Source organism: Anthonomus grandis, chromosome 3 (assembly GCF_022605725.1).
Source record: "Anthonomus grandis grandis chromosome 3, icAntGran1.3, whole genome shotgun sequence".
In the NCBI taxonomy this organism is placed as follows: Eukaryota; Metazoa; Arthropoda; class Insecta; order Coleoptera; family Curculionidae; genus Anthonomus; species Anthonomus grandis.
The window spans coordinates 16940457-16955650 of NC_065548.1; the positions used below are offsets into that span (position 1 = coordinate 16940457).

At 31.0% G+C, this 15194-nt stretch overlaps 1 protein-coding gene across 2 annotated transcripts; it reads right to left on the minus strand.

Annotated features, from left to right (window-relative positions):
* Positions 1-9015: 9015 nt before the first annotated feature.
* LOC126734527 (probable peptidyl-tRNA hydrolase 2) lies at positions 9016-14916 on the minus strand. 2 transcript variants are annotated; one of them, XM_050438201.1, is made up of 5 exons: positions 14886-14916; positions 14671-14822; positions 9890-9992; positions 9576-9792; positions 9016-9520 (listed from the first exon to the last, which is right to left on the minus strand). In XM_050438201.1, the coding sequence occupies exons 2-5, from the start codon at positions 14764-14766 to the stop codon at positions 9319-9321; spliced, it is 618 nt and encodes a 205-aa protein (XP_050294158.1). In that variant the 5' UTR covers positions 14767-14822; positions 14886-14916; the 3' UTR covers positions 9016-9318. The 2 variants fall into 2 exon arrangements, with proteins under 2 accessions (XP_050294158.1, XP_050294157.1); XM_050438200.1 differs by lacking the exon at positions 14886-14916 and having other exon boundaries at positions 14671-14879.
* Between the last annotated feature and the right edge of the window lie 278 nt (positions 14917-15194).

Genomic DNA, 15194 nt, shown 5'->3' on the forward strand with positions numbered 1-15194 from the left:
AAAAATCATTATGACAGTCTAAAGGATTATCTAGAAGAGTTAAATTTTCAATTTAAATTTAATCACACTGTCAACTTCTTTTATGCTCTTTATTGGTAATTTATTAAATGCCTTGGGCGCCGCAAAAATTGCGCTCTTTTCGAGTAGGACCGACTTATGTTTCAAAATGCTAAAGTTATGCTGAGGTCTAGTTTGCAGACCTCCACTGTAATCTGAGTTCCTTGCGAAATGAAGACTGCAGGTTTTTGCAAATTTTAAGAGTCTATATTTGCAAAATATAAACTCTTAAACTAAATCGAATATACTGTCATTATAGTCGATTATTTTAAGTTACTTACAATGGTACTGCATGATCCAGAAAATCGGCACCGTCTAGTTTTCTGATCATTCGTTTTTGAAGAAACAGTAATCGCTCTAGATCTGAAGATGTTTCCCAATTAATATGATGACATATGAGCGTCGACTTTGGATATGCCCATGAATAAAAAGTCTAACTACACTCGTGATTACCATACGTGTTAAGTTACTCACCACAAAGCAGGATGTTGCCAAAACTTTTGCTAGGTAGTCGATGTGGGTATTCCATGACAGCTTGGTATCAATTTGAAAGAAGAATTTTGTACAGTTTTCATTTTTTATTGACTGAGTGTCAGTTCTTATAAGAGAACTTTGGCTGTTTGTAATAATTGAGTCATTATTTTTAAAATGAAGAACAGTAGACTTTTCAGCGTTTAATAATAATCCGTTGTCTTTGCACCAGCTTACAAAATTCATAGAAACTTCGTGGCAGATAGAGACTGCATCGGTGTTGGATGGTTGTCACACTATGATTGAGGTGTCGTCATCATGAGATGTCTCCATCTGTTATTGTCTGCGTGCAGCATTTTATAATTTCTGTTCTAAAAAAAAGATCGCAGATTGCCTTATGTATATACCATTTTTATTGATGTTTCTTGTTTTGTTGTTGTATATGTGTTATCTGTATATGTGCAATGCCTCCATTGCACATCTAGTTATGTTATGCACATTCTAGCACTGTTAGTCATAAGTTTTACGAAAACCTATACATTTTTTATATTACCCTTGATAAAGACGAAAAATATATATCGTGGAAACGTCGGCCAATTAAAAACTTGAGGTTTGATATGTTGTCTCTAATCCCGCTACCTACATTTTCACCATAGCATCTTTATTATTTAAAAAAAAGAAATAAATCCAAAATATACATACGCACTAAGGTTAAAATATTTTTAGAAATAAATGTATCCTGCCAAGTTTCATGTGGTTTTTGTTAACACATTTTTTTTTGTAAAATAAAAAAAAGAATTACCCCAAAATATGAAACCTTACCTAATTCTGGATTGTACAAATGCAATATGCGCTAACAATGCAGCATCCCTACCTACATTTTTTAAAATTTTGGAAGAAAAGCATGATCTGTCTTATTGCCAAAAATTATATAGACACTGCGTTTGGGATACATTTAGAAGGAGATCTTGACATGTAAAATACTAGTTACATCCGATAACTTATTTGTATATAATATATACATTAGAAGACCCAAGATAGAGCCCTTTCACTTCTTTAAAATATCCAGCTTTCCTGAAGTGATATTTCTATCTAAAGATTCTTTTTTAACAACTTGTTGGGTACGATTCAATAAACTCTCGCTTTACCCACTTCTTAGTAAAAAAAATTTCGTACATTAAACATGTGTAAAATCCCCTTTTCTTATTCATGGGAATTGTCGACAAATTGACAAATTTCCCCTTCATAAAAAAGGATGATCAATAATCCTGTTATAGTTGCCCTTTCAAATATTTTGCCCAAATAAAAATTTATTAGCTTTTAGTTGCTTGATGAACTTCTTATCTTTTTTTTTTGTAGCATCCATGAGTAAGTTGCATATTTAGTATCATACACTCTGTGATCGACATTCAGATTGATATTAAATTTCTGATTAGCCAATTAACAATTGATACAGTCCTTACCTATATTTTGAATACGCATTTGCCTCATGTTCATAGCTGACACAATTACCGCAAGTTTCTATTTTTTACAGTCTTTTACAGCATGACTAGATCTTTTTTAGTTTAAGAATCTAAGTATACCTATATATTCATAGCATCTGCATGACTTACATCCAAGAAATATTTTATTTTCTTTTCTGTAAATGACACTTGTATATGTTATAATTATTTGGAAAATATTTACCACTTTATTTAAAGCAAGCAGCTGAATTTTACTTTCCTTAGTTACAAGATTAGGATTTTACAGTTTTATTTTTTCAACTAATTCATGCTGATTAAATTGCTCCTCAAGTCGTAATTTTTATATTTTTTTTGTTCGGGATAAACGTTTAACAAATATTGCCAATTTTTGATTATATATACGCTGCATCAATCTTTCTGCTTCTTGTTCATCTCTGTACTGTAGCCTCACATCACGATCTTTAGCATTTGATATTTTTAATTTCAATGACGAGTCTTACCGGATTTACTTGCTCTTTTATTACGATTTATGTCTGCTTACTTTTGCATGCTGTAGTAGGCTTTACAACCACTACTATTTCTTTAATATCCTTTTCATAGTTATTAAAACCAAACTCTGACTTTTCGAGTTTTTGCTTACATGATTTAATTTCTCCAATTGTTTCCATTACCACATGGGTTTTTGCTTCCACCTTATTTTTTTTTGCAAGTACTAAATGTTAGACTATACAACCACCAAATAGCCATCATGTTTTGACATTTAATGACCATTTTTGCAACAGTCTCCTTTATTTCAGTACACTTTCTTTTGCGAAACAAATACTGTACAAACTTGTTGTTGTTAACAATAAAATTGTACAATTATCTTCCGATTATCATTATCACTTATTATCCGATTTAAATGACATTCCGGCAACATTGATCGTCAACAGTTAAAGTTCAACAATAGCGCGCACAAAACAACTGACCAAAAACTACAATGTTTATAATATCACTTTAGGCTAATTTAAGTATGTAGGGTCAAGAAGAACAATCAATATTCACACTCGTGTGAGAGTAATTTGGCCCCAAAATAGTTACATATTTGACTATATAACATATTTTAAAAAAAAGTTAAATACTCAAAAATTCCGTTAAAAGAATAATATTCGTTGGTGTTTGCAAGACCTGACAACGCTGCCAACTTTTAGTTTCTAAATTACTTTAGAAATAAACACCTAAAATATTTCTCATTTTACGCGTAAATAAAATTTCTTGGAGGATCGTAGGGTCGTTAGTAAAGGATTATTAATTAGGGCAGTCTAGTTGGGTGTATTTTTGCAACTGTAACGGTGAAGGAGAAGTAAACATGTTTTAACGATTTAAATTCACGGTTAATAAATTATATAAATTTTAAAAAAAGTCCTGTTATTCTAATTTTTCCGATAAGTTTTATTCAATTTATTGTTTCATTTAATTATAATTTTAATTAGATCCTAAATAATTTGTAATTTTGACAAAATTTAAAGTTTTCTGTACAGAAAGTATATCAAGGTTTCGACCATCAATAACAATTCATCAACATATTTTTTTAAATTTTTATCATTAGATTTTCTTTTCTTTTAAGTTTCTTATTCTTAATATTTGCAAAAAGAACTAATATGAACATTAATAAACCACTATTATTAAGGCCTATACAGTTTTATATTATTTTGATTAATATAATCTAACTATACCTAATTCCACAAATTATAAGAGAAAAGGCCATAAAAGCGACCGAAAATCTTTTGCCAGTTAAATCAAGGCAACAGTATGATCGGGAGTATGGCATATTTGGAAAGATGCCAACGCAATTGTTCAAATAACCGAAACCGTTCTAATGGCATATTTTCAGGAACTGGTAAGTTATTGATTTTATTTTAATAGGTACATATGTTTAACAAATTTTAATATTTTTAGTCGGAAAAATACAGTCCGAACTCTTTCTGGACCAAGTATTCTACCCTAAGGTCTACGTTAATGATCTATAAAAATATAGACATCTCGCAATACCATCGTCTCATATCTTTTTTAAAAGTTAAGTCGAACGGATATGTCCCGAAGAAGTCTAAAGTTTTGGAAGGAGAACAAATAATAAAATTTATTAAGAAGGCTCCTGATGATATCTACTTGGTACACAAAGTCATATTGGTAATGGGTGTTTTTGGAGGTTTAAGACGAGTTGAGTTGGTCAAAATGACCATTGATGATATTGAAGATAGAGGAACGGTCTTGGTTATAAAGGTATCAGAAACTAAAACTTCAACTTCAAAAAGTTTTACTATCATTGAAGAAGATTTAGGCGCTTTAAATTTAATAAAAAAGTACGCAGCATTAAGACCAGCTGGAATAAAGGAGCGAAGATTCTTTCTTACCTATAGAAAGAGTCGCTGTACAGTACAACCTGTTGGAAAAAATACCATAGGAAGCGTCCGAACATTGATCGCAAAATTTTTAAAACTGGATAATGCAGAAGCTTATACCGGCCACTGTTTGCGTCGCACATCGTCAACTTTACTTGTTGAGGCAGGTGCTTCGTTTAAAATGCTAAAACAACATGGGAAATGGAAAAGCTCTTCAGTAGCTGAAGGATATATAAAAGAAAGTATTTCATCCAAAAATAAAGTAGCCAAAATGATTGCCAATTCAGTTAATTTCGAGGTTAATTCCGTATCGACTATTGAAAATTCTTTAATGGACAATTTACAAACTATACAAAATAGCGTTAGTGCTGCCACCTCTACCATCACAAAAAACACCGACCATTCTATAGTGGGATCAGCTACATTTTCCGGGAGATTTCAAAATTGTAATTTTTATTTTGGAAATAAAGTTTAATTTTTAGTATTTAAAGAAACATTATTTTTTGTATAAAATGGATGTTTATTCTTTATTATGAGAGAAATAAAATTGGATAAGCAATAAAATTTCCCGGCATTATCATAATGCCCGCTTATAATGCCCTAGGTGTGATAGCAGGTATTATTGCTACATATTCCGTTTCTAAGGTATTATAAATCAATAATAGATAGGTAAAACATAAATAGCTAAAAACGCATATTTTATCGTTTTATCGTCTATTTAATAGCGCTATAGAGTAAGGGACAAGTAAGAACTTTTGTAATTTAGAATTTTACGATTACGTTAAAAATTCACGTATACTCTCTACTATTGCGCTTCCCGGTCTTGCATTTATTGCTAGAACTCTTATACCTATACTCACAGCAGCTTTAGCCTTTCCAGGGAGTGAATATCCTGTTTTACTTGCATTTTTCGGTTTTATGCCTTTTTAAGGGCTATGGAAATTGACTTAACATTTCACCATTGATGTAATGAGCTACTTATTGGGAATATCAGAATAAGAGGGAATTTAATTATTGTAAATATTAATATATATATTTCATAATTTGGATATAAAATATATTTGTGAAATTTCCTTATATACATATTATGTTGGCAGTTATTTGTGTTACATTTTTAATTTTCGGCATTTCAAGTTTTTGGTAATTTGATCTAGGACAAATATATATGTATATATATTGATTAAATGTTTTAATTAAACATTTTTAATTCTTGTTTATATAACATTTACTTCTTTTTAATTTTTGAAGAAAAAACACTGAGATTTATCTAAAGTGAAAGTATTGAAATTAAATTAAGCACTTCAGTTTTTTTTTTTTTGATTATGGGTACCTTGTTTGTAATGTTTTTCCTTAGAAAGTAATATATAGGGTGGTGAAAAGAAGTATAAAAACTTTTTAGGACGAAGTGCATATAGAGTTATTTCTGGAACTTATTTCGGTGCGGCGTACACATAATTAGTGTTATATTAGTAGTAATTTGGGAACTATAGTATAAAATGGAAACTTTTATTATTCTATCAAATATTTTAGTACCATGTTTCACTATTTTATAGAATATGCGTTATCATCTTATTTTTTAAAACTTTTCAAGCATTCTTTCTCTACTGCAGCTGGCTGATAATATACCTATAGTAAAAGCACCGTGTAAAATCAATATTGCATTTTAAAAAACAGGCAAAAATATAATTTATGTTTCACTAGAGATTTATATTTTGGCGCTTTATACCGAAAAATATTAAAGTCACGTTTTACGTACCTCGAGAAGTGGAAAGCCCATAATGAATTATTGCATTATATGCCAGAATTCAACGGGCTTATCATGGCGCTTAGAGGCTTATTGGCACCTAGAATTGACAAATTATATGAAATAATTATTGTAATATTAGAAATGGCAACTATCAAGGTATAAATTATCATATTTTTTTTAGTAAATTGAGATGATGATTTGAACAATAGCGATATTAACATTGTTGTATATATACACACCCCACAAAAATTATTGCATCACTTATTATTTTTTAAATATTTTAAATTTTTTGCCTGTTTTTTAGAAATTTTATTGGTATTGATAATTAAATCACCAAATAATACGACTTTTGTAACATTTATTTTAAATCAGTTCATTCTACAGAGGACAAACATTTTGATTTACCAAAATGTTTATGAATGTTTATGAACTTTATTTAAGCCAATGAATTTCTAATAGCGTGTGTCCACCCCTGGCTCTAATTACAGCTTCCATTCGTCTTCGAAGGCTTCTAAACAGGTTCTGGAGGTATTCTTGCAGCACGTTTGCCCAGAAGTCAAAAAGAACATTTTGAAGATCATCTAGTGTTCTTATTGGTGCTGGATGTTGCTAAATTTGCCATCCTAGATGGTCCCAGACATGTTCTATCGGATTAAGGTCCGGGCTACGTGCAGGCCAAGTTAGGGTGGGTATCTCGACCTCTTCTAAGTATTGCCGAACAACTCTAGCAGCATGTGCACGAGCATTATCATGCATTAGCACAGAATTATCACCGATATATGGCATATAGGGCACTAAATGGGGTTCTAGGATATCGGTTATGTACCTGTCAGCATTTAGTATTCCATCATTCACTGGTACTAGCTCCATGCGAGCCTCAAAAGAAATTCCTCCCCAAACCATGATAGAGCCACCACCAAAGCTTTCAGTTTGACAAAAATTAACCTGATCGTGCCGTTCACCACGTCGCCTCCTACTGATACATGCCTATCTGATGAATATAGACAAAATCTTGATTGATCCGTGAATAAAATATTGGACCAATCTTGAATATTCCAATTTGCGTGTTCTCTAGCAAATTGCAATCTTGCTACTCGATGTTCTCTGGTAAGACGTGGACCTCTAGCTGGCTCTCTAGCTCGTAAACCTGCTTCTCTCAGCCTATTTCGAACTGTCTGTAGGCTTATTCGGACATTACGAGCAGCCAACAGATCTGTTTGCAGTCTAGAGATGGTATGCCTAATTCTTAAAGCCGTTAACCTTAAGTAACGATCATCTACTGCCGAAGTTACCCTTCTGCGGCCTTGTCCGGGTCGTCTGGATAGTTGTCCTGTTTCTTGGTACCGATTAACAGCTCTGGATATGGTGCTTTGTTGAATTCCCATTATCTGAGCGACGTATCTTTGACTGCGGCCATCTTCTATGAGCGCAATGATTCTAGCGGCTTCTTCATTAGTCACATCCATTATTAACAATAAATTTAAATTTTCACTTTAGAATAACACTATTTGCTTAAAACGTTTTCGATCTCAATGCATTCGCCAACACAGGAATAATCTATGCGAGCATTTTTGCTTCAAAAAAATATGTAAGAAATTCCCATGATTTTTTATTCATGATAAGAAACCAGAAATATCTTTTAAGTTGATACATATACAGATTGTCCCAAAAAATATTAAAAATATCTTAAAATACTAGTGATGCGATAATTTTTGTGGAGTGTGTATAATTTTCTAATAATCCGTGTTTTATACCGCAAAAAAAGTAAACATAAAAAATATCAGCGTTCTCATAGTGATTGTGCAGATTATCATGAGTTTAGTAATTTAAGAGAAAATTGAAGAAAATTAAGGCAAGAGTGCTAGAGATATTATTTTTTAACTATAAAGAAACAACTTTTACTAATAATTCAAAATTTAATATCAAATATGGTTATAAATAATTCAGTTGCTGATAATGGTCAAGAGTTTGTTTACTTGTTTGCTACTTATTTGCTTAATACAATAAAACTTAAATACAATGTTAAAATTTCGAGTATATCCATACAGTCATATGTCTATATCCTTCTATATACCAGTCAAAAGTATTTGTCCAACCCTAACGAAATCCGAACTATAGGCGATGATACGGGTATATCACGTGTTGCTTCTATAAAAAAAAATGGCTCCTAACGATAATATACGAAACAAAAAGTAAGCCGAGCATAGACGGTTTATTAAACATAAACAACAATCGGTCGTAAAAAAGGGTCTAAATTTTCATGGTTTTAAGTGCACTTGCGGTAGGACGGCATTTCGCCGCCTTCACAAATAGTGGAAAAATCTAGGTTTTAAAGGCTTTTATGTTAGTTTATTTTATAATGATACATTATGTTTATTGAGGCGTTTATTAAAAAGTTATCTGATGGAAGCACATCTGCGGTATATAGGATATGCTAGTTTTGCATGCATGCACTAAGAAAATTGTTTGTTTTTGTCAGTAAGGAAATCTTAGGTTGGAAGGCTTTCTATAACATCACAGAGTATAGGAATGAATTTCATTAATAATTTTGTTTCTGTTTTATTCATTTTTAGAGAAATTATCTAGTGGGCAGTTGAGAAGAGATTTTATGGTCTTATAGATTTTAAATTTAATATAAATACATAGTTAGGATTTTAACTCTTATTAATAATACTTGCTAAATATCTTTTAATGATAAAATGTGTACTTTTTCTAAAAAGTAAAGATAATTTGAATATCATAAATTGTTAATACCTATATTTGACGTCTTGTGCATGCACATATGTTGCACGATATATACTGATTTTGATATTTCAAAAATTGTGAACATCTACAAATAAACTAACTAATAATTAATTACAGAGTTGACGTTTTAAATAAAAAAATAAAAATATCACTCTCATAACAGATGTATTATTGGGAATTATTTAGTAATTACTTTGTTTTCGTAAAAGCAATAATAATTACAGTTAAATATTCTTATTATTATAAATTACATATTTTATGCTTATATATACTAACAACCATCTGGTGGCCAAAAAGCAGTATAATACATAATAATAACATATTGTAAGTCATTAATATTTTAAGCCTAAAAAATGCCTGAACATACTAAGATACCAAGAAAAGATATCACTGGTATGTTATTGAATCTTATACGAACAAGTGCACTGAATAAATTATACCGTATTTTTTAATTTTATAACAAACTTAACTCTCCACTTATTTTATTTACATCCTCCTCTGGTCCAAATAAACTTAAAACTGTAATTGATCCACTTGGAATTTGAGTGTGACCCGCATCTCTCACTATGTACGCCGGCACTTTTGCTGCTTTTGCCTTTTCATATAACTCCAAAAGATGGTCTGCACTATTACCCTTCAGAACAATTTTCTTCTCCCTAAGAATTGCATTTTTATTTTTAATTTAACAATTAAAATCATACAGTTATTTACCCAACTTCTTCCCACTGACTTAATTCTGCTTCAAGATTTGCTCCCAACATTTGTCTATATAAACCTAAGCAAGCGTGACCTACTTGGGCAGCTATTTTTCCTGTGCCCATTTTTAGTGAGATATTTACTACAAATGTCATTTTTTGATAGGGAACGTCTTCATCTTCCCATTCTTCATCATCTCCTTCTACTGATGTAACTTTCACATTTGCTTGACCTGAAATATAGGGACTGATAATTTTTTAATTCCCAGTAATATTATTAATAAAATAAAAGATTAATTAAACTCGAACTTAGAGATTATATACACTTACTTATTTCTGATGGCTGTGAAGGTATATTTGGCATACCACCATCATCGTTACTAAAGATAAAATTTACTGCATCATCTATTTTGTTTCCAGTGCAAAATAATGCCTAAAAAGAGAACAAGTTATAGAAAAGTTTGTTATTTAATATACTATAATATACATTGTTAGTTATTGGGACTTTGATGTGTATGTTTTTTCCAAGTTAATAAATTTTCATATATGCATCTGGCCTTACTAAATTCACTTAAGGCTGGTTAAAAATAAGAGCCTGGAAATAAATACCTCTATATTAATCAAATAAGGGTTGGATAGTAAGCACTTGGAATTTAAACTACTTTCAATTTTTTTGATAGAAATTTAAGTGGGTGTAATATGCTATGAATATAAAGTTTATTTTTTATTATCTTAGAAAAATTACATTCGAAAACGTTATTTTATGATTTTACCTCATGATAATTATCTTCTTAAAAAGAACAACACTTATTGTAGTAGGTTTGTAAAGAAACTATAAAAGATATAAATTAATTTTAGTTGTCAATCACATAAATGTTTTAATTTTTTTTACAGAACTAATTTTGTAATAATTGGGTAGGTAGGTACTTACTGTTTGGGTAATAATTTGATACGTCTACACTTCTCTTATAACATTAGAGCAATAATTGAACATATACTGATCGATAATGTATTTACAAATATACAGAAAAATCATTCAAACTGCAGTAACTATACTACCAGTTTCTCGGATCATTATGATTCAAAATATGATGCTTTTTCAAGCACTTTCCAATATTATTTTCATCAAGCATATCCTCTGTGTTCTTCAAGAGTTAAAAATCCTTCACAGCAATAGGTCAATTCTGACATAAAAGGGTTCAAAAATTATATTACCGATTTGTATATTTGGGCAAAACGAACTAAATCAGAAGTTGCTCATCAGCATTATAAAAGTGAAAGAAAGAATTACCGCAGGTTTTTATCTAATTATAAGAAGTCAATAAACAACAGCAGGATTACAAACTCAAAAAATAAGAATAAAACAGCTGGGTCAATCATAAATTCTCAATCAAATAAAAGTAAAAAATCGCAACCAACCAAACTCAGAATTAGATCAAAATCAGAATCGGGTGAATTGGTAGTTGATCCGGAAGGATTGCGGAGGCTTTCTCTCAGCATTTTAAATTAAACCCTGATCCCGGCAACAAGGTTCGTGGGCAGATAGTGGATGATGTGCTATGTCCGGACACTTTATACCTGTTTCCTACAAGTGAACAAAAAAATCTTCAATATTATTATGCATTTACTCAATAAATATTCGTCAGGACTGGACGAAGTACCTGTTTTCTTACTAAAAAAGTTGCTAGCCTTATCAAAAAGCCATTAAATGTAATAATAAACTGTTGTTTTAAAAAAGGCATAATCCCTGACCAACTTAAAAAGGCAAAAATAGACTCTCACGAGATGTGTATGCCCTCAAGAAATAAAAAACTACAGACCGGTATCACTACTTCCGTCGGTGTCGAAGATCTTGAGATCGATCTGAGAGATCGATCTACGGTAGGCTTGTTGAGTTCTTAGAACAAAAAAGAGTTTTTTCTGCGAGTCAGCATGGCTTTAGGAAATCAAAATCTACAGAATTAGCAATCTTTAAAACAATAGAACTTATTGCAAATCAAATTGATAAAAACGAACAGGTAGCTGGCCTGTATTTCGATCTTTCAAGGGCCTTTGACACTATTGATCATGAAATTATTTTCCTTACATTAGAAAAATATGGCATTAGAGGTCAGGGTTTACAACTTTTAAATCTTATTTAAATAACAGAGAGCAAATTGTTGGTGTCACAGATGGGGGGAAAACGACATACTCTCTTCCAGCAAAGCTAACACAGGGAGTACCCCAGGGTTCTATTTTGGGCCCTGTGTTATTCCTTTTGTATGTTAATAACTTAAATGCAAATATATTAGCTGATCTAGTTAGTCAGTTCGCTGATGACTCATCGGTGCTGGAGAGCGGTTCCACCCAGAATGTGATCTCAATAAAATGCTCTCCAGCAGCTGAACAAATGAAAAAATGGTGTGAAGAAAAAAAACTGGCCTGCTTACATTTTCTAAATTCAAAAAGACACATCACTCTATGTAAAACTTAATGGAAGTGTTTGAGCAGTATTAAATTCTTATACGCTTGGATGGATGTATTAGTTACGAAAAACACATAAATTACTTAACATCAAAACTGAGCAGCCTCTGTGGTCTTATTCATAGACTCAGGGATCAACTATCAATAGAAACCATTAAGATTTTTTACTTTTCAAACATTCAGTCAGTGCTGAATTATGGCATCATGTTTTGGGGTAGTGGAAGGGATGCCCAAAATAATTCAGTGCATATTTAGACTCGTTCCCAACTCTCACGAGTAGTGTGGTATTTTGATGGTTTCGGTGTACTTACTGCCCCATCACTATACTTCTTATCACTTGTGATGTTCATTAAGAAGCATCCTCAGTTATTTCCAACAAATCAGGATGGGTGCTCACGAGACATGACGACCATAACAAGAAACAGAGAAGCTCTTGGAATACCTGCACACGGGTCAGCTTTCTTTGAAAGAAGCCCAAACTTACCGAGCAGTAAAGGCATACCACATGTTACCGGGCGGGTCTGCGACATATTCAGAAGCCGTAACTTATTTAAACAGAGTTTTAAGCAATTTCTTATTGAAAAAAGGTTCTACTCTTTTAAATTCAATAAATAAAAATGTATCTTTATGAATTACAGATTTTTAAGTTTTTGTGTTTATACGGGGTATTTGTTGATTTTAACATATTACTTTATAATTTTATTTATTTTGAAAAAAATTGTTTTAGATCTTTTTAACTTAGGTCATAGATTTTAATTCGAGTCAAAATTTGTTGATGTTGCTTTGTCTTTTATTAAGATTTGGATGGCAATAAAGGAATTTATTATTATTTATTATTATTATTATATTATGTGAATAATTATTAGCTGAATTAATAGCCAGCTGAAATTTTCACCACCAGAGTGTTAGAATATGTGACATATATCTGGGAAACCCTTACAATATTTAACTATGTAACTTGGTACTTACATAGATGACCTTCTATCATAGTGATAAAGAGACTGTTTAAATGGTATGATAAATAGACAAAAATTTATGTAATGGAGTACAAATGATCCCTATTTTATGAGAGGTAAGGCAATAGCTTGGTTCCATAGCTATTTATTATATATATAAATAACTTGATACATTATGTTAATAAATGCACAAGTTACCTTTTCACAGATAATGCTCTTTTTTATTTCACATCAGACACTCTTCTACTTTTAATAACATTAAATTAAATCAAGTCATGTATACAATTGGTGCCGCCTAAATGAACTAAAGGTGAATATTGCAAAAGACTAATTACATAATTATAGCAAGGAAAGAGATTATAGCAAGATTTATAGAAAGATGCTGATAAACCTAAACACAAAGTTAGGACAAAGCACTGAAAACGGGCGCCTAAAATAAAATGTTTAGGGATTTGAATAAGTGAAATAAGTAATGGGGTTAAATGAAGATTATTAGAAAATAGCCGACAAAGGTATTTATGATTTCACCAGATGTTCATCCTATCCAAGTTCTCAGACCAAAAGAATTTTATATAATACTTTTATACTACTACATTTTAATTAATACTAAACATATTTGTAAATACCTAGATAACTCTGTTTTTTTAAGCAAAAAGAATTATCTAGGCTTTAAAAACTACAGAATAGAGCAACCCATGTAATTCTGGGTTAACCATGGTTAGCTCCTACCAAAGAAATGTCACAAACTTTAAATTAGTTCCCAGTTAAAAAGCATTTATTCCTTAACACACTTACTTTTATCCACAAAATTAAATTTGGCAAGCACCACAATATCTATTGACCAAAGTTTCAGATATACCAATAATACACAGACTGTGTATTATAAAAGTGTGAATATTGTCAGAAATGCAATCTCTTACCATCACTGATTAAAGCTAAAATAGCATTTATTAACCAATTACAAGAAAGGCTGATCTTTACCCTATTATCAGATATATAGTTTAATTATGAATTTTATGATTGATATCTTATTGTGTCTTATCTTATAGATGTTAGAACTTCTAGAGTATGTCATACTGTATTTTCTGGAAAAATATTATCATCACAATGTACAATTCCTACTTTTAACTTAAGTCGCATATGCAAAGGATAGTTACCTACTTTGCACCCAAATTCTTCACCATGTTACTTCTACAAATTAAAAGATTGGACCAAACAGAAGTAAAATTTTTAATTTTGGCAAAGAATTAGGAGAATAGTTCTTTGATAATAAATACATTTTAATTTTTTCAAGTTTCTGTAAATTTTGGAACAAAGAAGGGATTTGTATTTTGTGCATGTTATAATGTCTTTAACATACAAAGGTCATGATCAGATCAATGATAACATAACCACTGAACTAAGAACCTCATAACTTGTATTCATGCAATAGTTTCATAACACACGTCCGAGCATCTAACTTCTAAACTAACTTTCTCTCAAAAATCAACTGCAAAATTTACATATCATCGAGTATTGTCTTAAAACATGGGCTAGTTGTATCTGAAAGGATCTTAATTAAGCAATATGAAATACATTGTGTAGGAATCCTAAATTACTATTAATACAGAGAGACTTGAAATGTTTGATAGTTTAATAAATATGTAAAAATTTTAAATCCTAATCATTAAATAAAAACAATTAATATCCTACTTCTTTTGCAACATTCTCTGCAATTCCCATAGAAAGTAATGAATTTAGCATATCCGGATTGGGTTGAAAGTCGCTGTCTCTGTCTGTAGCACTCATTTTGTAATTATTTTAAGCTTTAAAGATTATTGAAAGAATTAGTTGGACTTTTGGTTCTAAAAATGAAAATTTTAATTCAGTTATAATTTCAAGAAAATTCAATAAATTTGAATCCTAACCCCAATTAAACATGCTTGACAACTTCCGTCATATTTAAATTACTTGACAGTGTTGCCACTTAGGAGAATCTAAAGTAGGTAAAACGGAACGGCGATTGACGAAATAGGGCGAGGTAGAGAAATAGAGAGCGGATTGGTCAAATTCGACTTAAAGGATCGACCAACCAGATTTTATTTATTTAATCATAGTTGGAATAAATCCATAGTTAGATTATACCTAAGCTCTATTAACTTATTATTTATAATTAATATACTTACCACCCGATTATGTTTGCTTTTTCAGTCTACTACCTTATATTACTCATAACA

Excerpts from the sequence above, each read along its gene's own strand:
- LOC126734527 (XM_050438201.1), bottom strand. The coding sequence starts at position 14,766 with ATGAGTGCTACAGACAGAGACAGCGACTTTCAACCCAATCCGGATATG. Across the intron at positions 9,993-14,670 it reads CAGAGAATGTTGCAAAAGAA|GCATTATTTTGCACTGGAAA; the intron begins GTAGGATATTAA and ends TTCTCTTTTTAG. Across the intron at positions 9,793-9,889 it reads TTCACAGCCATCAGAAATAA|GTCAAGCAAATGTGAAAGTT; the intron begins GTAAGTGTATAT and ends CCTATATTTCAG.